Raw genomic sequence first — 10504 nt, forward strand, 5'->3', positions numbered from 1 at the left:
TTGTCTGAATGGAAATCTAAGCAAACTGCTTTTTAAAACACATAGCTGTTGTATATTATGGAACGGCACAGACCTGTACCAGTTATAATTATCATCTGTATATATATTGAAATTAATATTTTTTGCAACTTCATCTTGCAAAAAATGCCTCTAGATGCCTGAACCTAGTTTTCTTTACCGTCCAATAACTGATCAATATGTATAAAATAATGTATTCGGTCAAGGATCAGCTGATCAAAATAACGGATCTACAGGTAGTTTGATTAATGGCGCCCCCTTGTGGCAGACAATGGTATAAAAACATGAAGACAATAATAAATGTATAGGCTATAGTTATCTTAAACATGATGTCCAACGAATCTTTTTTTTTTTTGTTTCTCCGGGTTGTAGACGATTTCATTTAGGAAAACACAACTCTCTGCATGTCAGGTCAAGAAGCAGACAAAGGGAATTAAGATTCAAAATAAAAGTTTTATTAAAAACAAATGCATGACCAGGGTCACACACGGTCAGACTCTCCTGGCTGTTGAGTCCACATGGTCCTCATCAGCGTGTAAAAATACTTTGAACATGTTGAGAACATTAACGAGGACTGAGTGAGTCCTCATTCACACACACACACACACACACACACACACACACACCCCCACACACACACACAGCTAAAGGCATCTAGAAGCAAATGACATGTAATAACACATAGGTCTGTGTGATATAAACCTGCATCATAAAAGATTATTAAAAAGGCAAACATCTTAATCAAAATACATCAAATCATATTTAGCAACATTTGACTAAAATTAAAATACTGTTGAAATAAGCTTTGTTATGTTCGAAAGTTAAGTGTTGAATGGCCTACCAGATATGTGACATCTGTGTGTGTGTGTGTGTGTGTGTTACACCCCTGTATGTGTGTAACACCCTTGTTTTGGTGTAACACACCACCAACTTATTAGTTTGGACCCAAGTGTGTGTGTGTAGTTACTTAATGGGTGTGTTTAACAACTGTGTGTGTGTGTATGTGCTATGACTCAATGTGTATTATGATCTAGTGCGTGTGTGTGTGTGTGTGTGTGTGTGTGTGTGTGTGCGTGTGACGACCTAGCATGCACGTCAAAGCTGCTGGAATGAGTACGGAAGGTATGTAATCGTTTACCCATAATGCACCACATGAACGTAGCTTATGAAATGGCTCTGTAAGCACCGATGTCCTAGAGAACTTAATGTAACGTGATTCCACCGATCAAAGCCGCCCCCCGGGCCCTGGCTTCGATGACAACATGATATGTATGTAGTGTTGGCTCCTCCTCTCCCATTGGTCGACGAGGATGAGAATAGCAGCTCCATCATCAGGTCAGGTCTTCCTGTTTAGTCTCTAGGGGTCAAAGGTGACCCTTTTTATTTTCCTCTCTCTCCTCCAGCTCTCCGGGGGGCGGGCGGGGCTATCTGAGACCGGCCCGGGAGCTCATCCACTCCAGACCCTGACACAACCTGGGGACGAGACACACACACACACACACACACACACACACACACACACACACACACACTTAACACCTCCTTCAGCTTCACCTGGGGACAACCTGGCACAGCAGGGCTGGATGTGTGTCTATAGATCTAGATCTAGAGCGTGTCTCACCCCTCCCCGGTGAGGGTTAGATGCGTGTCTATAGATCTAGAGCGTGTCTCACCCCTCCCCGGTGAGGGTTAGATGCGTGTCTATAGATCTAGAGCGTGTCTCACCCCTCCCCGGTGAGGGTTAGATGCGTGTCTATAGATCTAGAGCGGGTCTAGATGCGTGTCTATAGATCTAGAGCGTGTCTCACCCCTCCTCTGTGAGGGTTAGATGCGTGTCTATAGCTCTAGAGCGTGTCTCACCCCTCCCCGGTGAGGGTTATATGCTAGTCTATAGATCTAGAGCGTGTCTCACCCCTCCCCGGTGAGGGTTAGATGCGTGTCTATAAATCTAGAGCGTGTCTCACCCCTCCCCGGTGGGGGTTAGATGCGTGTCTATAGATCTAGAGCGTGTCTCACCCCTCCCCAGTGGGGGTTAGATGCGTGTCTATAGATCTAGAGCGTGTCTCACCCCTCCCCGGTGAGGGTTAGATGCGTGTCTATAGCTCTAGAGGGTGTCTCACCCCTCCCCGGTGAGGGTTAGATGCGTGTCTATAGATCTAGAGCGTGTCTCACCCCTCCCCGGTGAGGGTTAGATGCGTGTCTATAGCTCTAGAGCGTGTCTCACCCCTCCCCGGTGAGGGTTAGATGCGTGTCTATAGAACTAGAGCATGTCTCACCCCTCCCCGGTGAGGGTTAGATGCGTGTCTATAGCTCTAGAGGGTGTCTCACCCCTCCCCGGTGAGCGTTAGATGCGTGTCTATAGATCTAGAGAGTGTCTCACCCCTCCCCGGTGAGGGTTAGATGCGTGTCTATAGATCTAGAGCGTGTCTCACCCCTCCCCGGTGAGGGTTAGATGCGTGTCTATAGCTCCAGAGCGTGTCTCACCCCTCCCCGGTGAGGGTTACATGCCTGTCTATAGATCTAGAGCGTGTCTCACCCCTCCCTGGTGAGGGTTAGATGCGTGTCTATAGATCTAGAGCGTGTCTCACCCCTCTCCGGTGAGGGTTAGATGCGTGTCTATAGATCTAGAGCGTGTCTCACCCCTCCCCGGTGAGGGTTAGATGCGTGTCTATAGATCTAGAGTGTGTCTCACCCCTCCCCGGTGAGGGTTAGATGCGTGTCTATAGATCTAGAGCGTGTCTAGATGCGTGTCTATAGATCTAGAGCGTGTCTCACCCCTCCTCTGTGAGGGTTAGATGCGTGTCTATAGCTCTAGAGCGTGTCTCACCCCTCCCCGGTGAGGGTTAGATGCGTGTCTATAGATCTAGAGCGTGTCTCACCCCTCCCCGGTGAGGGTTAGATGCGTGTCTATAAATCTAGAGTGTGTCTCACCCCTCCCCGGTGGGGGTTAGATGCGTGTCTATAGATCTAGAGCGTGTCTCACCCCTCCCCGGTGGGGGTTAGATGCGTGTCTATAGATCTAGAGCGTGTCTCACCCCTCCCCGGTGAGGGTTAGATGCGTGTCTATAGATCTAGAGAGTGTCTCACCCCTCCCCGGTGAGGGTTAGATGCGTGTCTATAGATCTAGAGCGTGTCTCACCCCTCCCCGGTGGGGGTTAGATGCGTGTCTATAGATCTAGAGCGTGTCTCACCCCTCCCCGGTGAGGGTTAGATGCGTGTCTATAAATCTAGAGCGTGTCTCACCCCTCCCCGGTGGGGGTTAGATGCGTGTCTATAGATCTAGAGCGTGTCTCACCCCTCCCCGGTGGGGGTTAGATGCGTGTCTATAGATCTAGAGCGTGTCTCACCCCTCCCCGGTGAGGGTTAGATGCGTGTCTATAGATCTAGAGTGTGTCTCACCCCTCCCCGGTGGGGGTTAGATGCGTGTCTATAGATCTAGAGCGTGTCTCACCCCTCCCCGGTAGGGGTTAGATGCGTGTCTATAGATCTAGAGCGTGTCTCACCCCTCCCCAGTGAGGGCGCAGCAGGACTGGATGTGCCAGGGGTGGTCCTTGATGGTGCTCAGGCTGAGGTACTTGGAGATCTCCGCTGCAGACATGCAGCCCTTCATGTCCTGCTTGTTGGCCAGGATCAGAACCGCAGCCTTACGCAGATCCTACGCACACACCAAAACACACACACACACACACACACACACACACACACACACAGGTTTAGGACATGTTTCTAAGCCTTATGTATATGCTGTTTATGGACGTCGTCGTGGTTACCTCGTTGGCCAGCATGCGGTACAGTTCTTCTTTAGAGATGACCAGCCGCTCTCGGTCTGTGCTGTCCACCACCAGGATAATAAACTACAGACAGAAGCACCAGGATGATAAACTACAGTCAGAAGCACCAGGATGATCAACTACAGACAGAAGCACCATGATGATCAACTACAGACAGGAGCACCAGGATGATCAACTACAGACAGAAGCACCAGGATGATCAACTACAGACAGAAGCACCAGGATGATCAACTACAGACAGAAGCACCAGGATGATCAACTACAGACAGAAGCACCAGGATGACAAACTACAGACAGAAGCACCAGGATGACAAACTACAGACAGAAGCACCAGGATGATCAACTACAGACAGAAGCACCAGGATGATCAACTACAGACAAAGAAGCACCAGGATGCAAGTAGAGGCAGAGACCACCATCAGAAACACTCACCCTGCAGAGTCTAGTAGGACCTGGTTCTGTCTCTTCCTATCAGAAACTACACGCTGCAGAGTCTAGTAGGACCTGGTTCTGTCTCTTCCTATCAGAAACTACACACTGCAGAGTCTAGTAGGACCTGGTTCTGTCTCTTCCTATCAGAAACTACACACTGCAGGCCAAAGTAGGACCTGGTTTTCCTTTCTCTGACACGGCCGTCTGTTAGCACACTGAATAGAAAGGAGCTTTATTGAGTGTAACCTTTGACCTAGGGGGAGGGACCTTTGACCTGCCACGCTCCATCTGTCTCTGGAAAACCTTTCTGCAGCTCAACACTTTCACCTCCCCACAAATACACTATAATATAATATTTCTCAACGCACACAGACATTTGCCTTAATATTAGAGAAGAGTATGTTTACCTCAGTATTAGACTAGTATATGTTTACCTCGGTATTAGAGTTGTATTTGTACACGTTTACCTCAGTATTGGAGTAGTATTTGTACACGTTTACCTCAGTATTGGAGAAGTGTTTGTACACGTTTACCTCAGTATTGGAGTAGAATTTGTACACGTTGACCTCAGTATTGGAGTAGTATTTGTACACGTTTACCTCAGTATTGGAGTAGTATTTGTACACGTTTACCTCAGTATTGGAGTAGTAAGTGTTCCAGGAGGAGCGGAGGGATTCCTGCCCGCCGATGTCCCACATGAGGAAGTGTGTGTTCTTCACTACGATCTCCTCCACGTTGCTGCCTATGGTAGGCGACGTGTGGACCACCTCGTTCATCAGACTACACACACACACACACACACACACACACACACACACACACACACACACTTAAGAACATGGCTAAGCATAAACCAGGCTCCCGGGGGACAGCTGGAGCTGTGGGTAACGTGACGACTTGTCTACTTACACCATTAATCACTTAAACCTATCTGAACATTAATCACTTATACCTGTCTGATGGAATACCGTTGAGTAAATACACAGTAAATAAGTATAGAGTATAGTCGAGTATAGTAGTATGTGGTTTAGCATAGAAGCATATGGTAGAGTATAATAGTAGAGAGTAGAGTATAATAGTACACGGCAGAGTATGGTATTGAGTATTGTAGTACTTACAACTGGTAGAGTATGGTGGTCTTTCCTGCATTGTCCAACCCAACAATGATCACTTTGTGTTCTGGACAAAACACGAAGAAAGGAAAACACGCATGAAAAACAAAACTTCCTCCAATTCACCAGAGCACACCACACTAGGAAACGATCCACAGATCCCAAACCGGTTGGTTTTTCCTTCCTAACTCTTTTCCGTGTGCTCCCTTTATTTTCACTGTTTGTATAGCCCTTAATCACAGGTACAGTCTCAAAGGGCTTAACAGGCCGTATATTTATCACATACCCCTGACGCTTCCCCCCCAGAGGGCAAGGAAGAACAACCTAAATTAGCAAGGAAGAAACCTTGATCATCAGAAAATATGTAATAATACTATAAATGCTAGACAAAACACTTTGGATAATGCTTGTTGACGGCAAGTCATTCGTAGCACAGTACTACAAATACAGCAGCACTTGTAATACAGATAGAACTGGTAATACAAGTACTGTTCCCAACCCGACCCAAAGCTCCAGTATCCCTGGGTGATTCTGATTCACCTAAAAAGGTCCACACTGTGTCACGGCTCGGGGGCGGACACACGCCACACATCATACTGAAGTGCTTTGGCACCTCCACCTTTACAGGTGCCGACTGGAAGGGAGGTCAGGGGGGCTGTGGTAAAGGAAGGAAGTGAGGTCATTGTACTCCATTGTACTGGAGTATTTAGCATGTGGATGTTTCCTAAGGGGGAGGAAGCCCCCTGGGGCAGGAGGGCGACGGAGCCGGAAGCAACTCTTTACTGTTGCCTTCATCCAAACATTTAAATGAGAACCATTTACTGTTTAGTTGAATACACAAGTTAAAGTTGTGGAGATTATAGTCAAAGGAGGCGATTAGTGCAGGGTAGGCTGACACAGGGAAAGGTAGGGAGATGCAGATCTGCCCCCGAGAGTGAAATCACAACGGTCCACTAGTAGATAATCCTAATCTAAAGGAGGATTAGGAAAGATGTGTGGTAATCCTCATTAGTGGTGAATGGACAGTAGAAGTGTATCGGTGGTTGAGCTGGGTTGAAAGTAGAGTCCTTTATAAAAAAGTATCTTTAAATGATACATATAGGTTATATGGTTGTTTGATGTGGTCTGCCCAGCTGTGGGCCATGTAGTTAACTTTAGAGGAGGGTGAGAGAAGAATGCCGCTATAATGAATAGTGCTGACTGGGATGTGACCACAGCTATGGTTGAACAACTGTTCCCCAAACAAAGAGCATCATCCCGGCAGCCACTCTCTGCTTAGAGTAGCCAGGCGTTTCTCCACGTCACGAACCTGTTAAAACCACCAGGATCCATCCAACACGCTAACTAAAGCCACTTCTACTACAGTCACAACTTTAAAACAAGTCAAACAGCAGCGCCCACAGAGAAGTGTCTGAAGAAGTGGCTGGTACCACTACCACTTGAACACTTTTTTTTTTTTTTTTTTTTACATATCTTTATTTACTTTTTCTTGTATTGTTGCTGCTATGTGGCTATTGAGGAACAAAGCCTATGGATTTTACTCGTGTGTACTACAAATAAGATGTAATAAAAGTACCTCTGATTTCTGATTGTGATGAAGCAGACAATAGAAGTGGGCTACTTGGAGAGTTGAAGTCAACTTTTCAATCTACTGTAAACTTGGCGACATCGTAACATAACATCACAAACATCATAGCGTCAGAGTTAAATTATTTAACTAACCTTGGTCACAGAAGAAGCTCCACAGCTTGGCGAAGATGACGCCCATGGTGCAAACAATGAGGATCCAGATGTGGAGAGCGGCTAGCCTAGCTAACCAGCAGCTGTGGAGGGGAGGGCTAGCAAAGCTAACCAGCAGCTGTGGAGGGGAGAGCTAGCCGAGCTAACCAGCAGCTGTGGAGGGGAGAGCTAGCCAGGCTAACTAGCTTCTACGGCTAAAAGTCAAGCGGTGTCTCTGCTAGCATTAGCGCTAGCATTAGCTGTAGCTCTCCAGCGGAATCCTCACAGACCGTTCCGACCGGGACTCCATGTACACAAGACCGCCTTTAAAACCCTGCTGCTCGTAAAGGAGGGGGGTAGTAATGTGACCAAGATAGAATGGGATGCTAATGCTGCTAAGCGCTATCAACAGGTCTGTGATGTAAACTAAGCGGAGGGAGCCAGAGCTAGCTAGCAGAGGAATGTCTCCTTTGGGCTGCGTCCCGCTAATGGCTGCGTCCCGCTAAGGTCTCCTTCAGGCTGCGTCCCGTTAATGACTCCTTCGGGCTGCGTCCCGTTAATGTCTTGATGAAGTTCACTCGGAGCTCCGCGACGCCCCGTTGTGGTGACGTCACGGGGGTCGTCTCATTACTGCCCAATAGTTGTAACGGCAACACGAGAATGGGACGTTTATTGTGAATAAAATAGTCTTTTATACTTACTTTTATATCTTATAACGTTTCCCCTTACAATTCTCCGGTTATAAACAAAGTCGTGTGGCAAAACCAAAACCCTCAGTGTATATATACAATTTATATTTTTTGTTCACTGTTCTGTTGTTCATTCATAGTAACATCTCGCCTGAAACATTATGCATACATTGCGTTTCCTTTTATGAGGTTTTAAAATCACAGCACACAACTATTTTGCATAGCGATTGCCCGACGGCCGAGCAACCAAACCGCTGTAGAGATGTTATCAGGGGTTGTGAGTGGGAGTCCCGTTAACCCGTCTGAAATTTAAACGCTTGAAAATGGCCCCCTCCCTCGGTCGACCCCCGTAATTACTACTAAACAGCCCAATCTGGCAACACTGGAACGCTGCGGGCCACCGTAGGGCGTTCTGTTACCAAGGCAGCAGGACGGAGCCAGGCGGACCGTGAGTACACTTTAGAGTTGGAACGCACCCACGGTGTTATGTTGTCTGCGGTAGACTTCTGCTGAGTGGGTTCCTCACCACCCCAGTGATGTTCAGGTGAGGTCGCGTTAAACTTAAGTCTTAATAAAACAACAACTCCAAAGTTGTCAAGCCACCCCCACGGTCTCGATGTTTTTTTCCCCCATTGTTGTGTTAAACAAGTTACAGAAAGTTGTGTGACAAAAGTCAAAGCAGCTTGTGGCAGATTGTGTAGTGAGCCTCTACATGGCTAAAGTGTCTTATTCAGTGTGATCGGTGTCTATTAAGTGGTTATAACGTGGACAAGGTGTCCCCTCATCTTTACCGCAGACAGTCCTACCAGGAGACAGGGTGTGTAACGCTGTGTTGTGTTGTTTGTGTGTCCAGGCTCTCGAGAAGTCCGGGAGAGGTGATGGACAAGCACTGAGAGCCATCGGATCGGAGGCACCATGGGCACCGCCTCCTCCCTGGTCAGTCCCGGGGAGGTGATAGAAGACGGCTACGGGGGCGAAGGCGGAGAAGCCTGTGTGATCCCCGTGGAGGTGAAGCCCAAGGCCCGCCTGCTGAGGAGCTCCTTCCGCCGGGGTCCCCGGGTAATCGGGGCCAGCTTCAAGTCCACGGGCTCCGTGGACCTGGAGTACGCGGCCGAGTACGAGCGGCTGCGGAAAGAGTACGAGATCTTCCGTGTGAGCAAAAACAACGAGATCTCCTCCATGCAGAAAAAGGAGGCGAAGCTGGACGATGAGAACAAGAGGCTTCGAGCTGAGCTGCAGGTAAGTTGGTTCCCAGTTGCATCTAAGAGAAGATGATAAGGTGATAAGGTCAGATAGCATAGGACATATGCATACTTAGTGCCTTTAGGATAAGGAAGGACATACATTTATAACTATAGATTATTGAAGGGAACTGGATTTCAGAAACGTGAGGATAAAATAGAATACGATCAGGGGTTGTTGTGAATCTGATGTTGCTACGCTCGTATAACGCTTTGTTGTGTTGTGATGTGTTGTGGTGTGATGTTTTGTGAATCTGATGTTGTTACGCTCGTGTAACGCTTTGTTGTGTCATGTTGTGTTGTGTCGCCTCTACAGAAGACAGGGTGTATAACGTTGTGTTGTGTAGGCTCTGCAGACTAACCAGGAGACAGGGTTTTATAACCTTGTGTTGTGTTGTGTTGTGCTTTGTTGTGTTGTGTTGTGTAGGCTCTAAAGAAGACAGGGTTTATAACGCTGTGTTCTGTTGTGTTGTGTTGTGTAGGCTCTACAGAAGACAGGCTGTTTAACGTTGTGTTGTGTTGTGTAGGCTCTACAGAAGACAGGGTTTATAGTGTTGTGTTGTGTAGGCTCTACAGAAGTCAGGGTTTATAGTGTTGTGTTGTGTAGATCTACAGAAGACAGGGTTTATAGTGTTGTGTTGTGTAGGCTCTACAGAAGACAGGGTTTATAGTGTTGTGTTGTGTTGTGTTGTGTAGGCTCTACAGAAGACCTACCAGAAGATCCTGAGAGAGCGGGAGGGGGCTCTGGAGGCCAAGTACCAGGCCATGGAGCGCGCCTCAACCTTCGAACACGACAGGGACAAAGTCAAGCGGCAGTTTAAAGTAAACACGGCCCTCGGTGTCGCTCCATCACCAGCCCTCTGTACTAACCCCCCCCCCCCCCCCCCCCCAGCTCCGTGACCATGGGTTCCCACCGCCCTAACCCCCCGACAACCTTAGAGTCCTAGAATCCGGGTCGGGGACCCAGAGAAAGGACCAGGTTCCTTTAGGTCGGGTCAGAGCCCCGACGTGGGTACCGGAGGGACCGTTGATCCGATCTTAAATACATCGCACTTCCTAAAATGCTTTTTTAACGTTGCCTTTATTTTCTATCTATTTGACTCATCTTTTGCGTTTGTTTTCTTTTTACTTATCTTTTTATTTTATTGTATGACCATGTTTAAATGTGAAGCCCTTTGAGCCTGCCTTGTGTGTGAAAAGGGCCGTATAAATGAAGTGGCCTGGCCTCGCCCCCGCTCACCTGGCAGATCTTCAGGGAGACCAAGGAGAAGGAGATCCAGGACCTCCTGCGGGCCAGGAGGGAGCTGGAGGCCAAGCTGCAGCAGCTTCAGGCCCAGGGCATCCAGGTGTACAACCCCGACGACTCGGACTCTGACGACAACCGGCCCACTGTCACGCGTAAGGACCTAACTGACCCTCACTAACCCTAACTAACTCTAACCGCCCCGACGACTCTGGATCTGATGACAACCGACCCACCGTCACGCGTAAGGATCTAACTG

General features: G+C 48.0%; 2 protein-coding genes across 3 annotated transcripts in view; one reads left to right on the forward strand and one right to left on the reverse strand.

Moving 5' to 3' along the window:
• Positions 1-460: 460 nt before the first annotated feature.
• arl8 (ADP-ribosylation factor-like 8) lies at positions 461-7539 on the reverse strand. Its single transcript, XM_079754371.1, has 6 exons — positions 7076-7539; positions 5360-5420; positions 4874-5021; positions 3789-3872; positions 3522-3673; positions 461-1491 (listed from the first exon to the last, which is right to left on the reverse strand). Exons 1-6 carry the CDS (start codon positions 7119-7121, stop codon positions 1443-1445), a joined length of 540 nt encoding a protein of 179 aa, XP_079610497.1. The 5' UTR covers positions 7122-7539; the 3' UTR covers positions 461-1442.
• Positions 7540-8212: 673 nt separating this feature from the next.
• Positions 8213-10504, forward strand: part of nphp3 (nephronophthisis 3) — a 21813-nt gene continuing 19521 nt past the window's right edge. The window contains exons 1-4 of one of the 2 annotated variants that reach the window (XM_079754740.1): positions 8213-8305; positions 8615-9000; positions 9699-9824; positions 10250-10400. In XM_079754740.1, coding sequence (XP_079610866.1) covers positions 8677-9000; positions 9699-9824; positions 10250-10400 — 601 coding nt within the window. In that variant the 5' untranslated portion in view covers positions 8213-8305; positions 8615-8676. Of the gene's footprint in view, positions 8306-8614; positions 9001-9698; positions 9825-9920; positions 10401-10504 lie in introns of those variants that run through there. The other variant, XM_079754739.1, reaches the window with a different exon arrangement.

Source organism: Pollachius pollachius (assembly GCF_949987615.1).
Source record: "Pollachius pollachius genome assembly, chromosome: 17".
Classification (NCBI taxonomy): domain Eukaryota; kingdom Metazoa; phylum Chordata; class Actinopteri; order Gadiformes; family Gadidae; genus Pollachius; species Pollachius pollachius.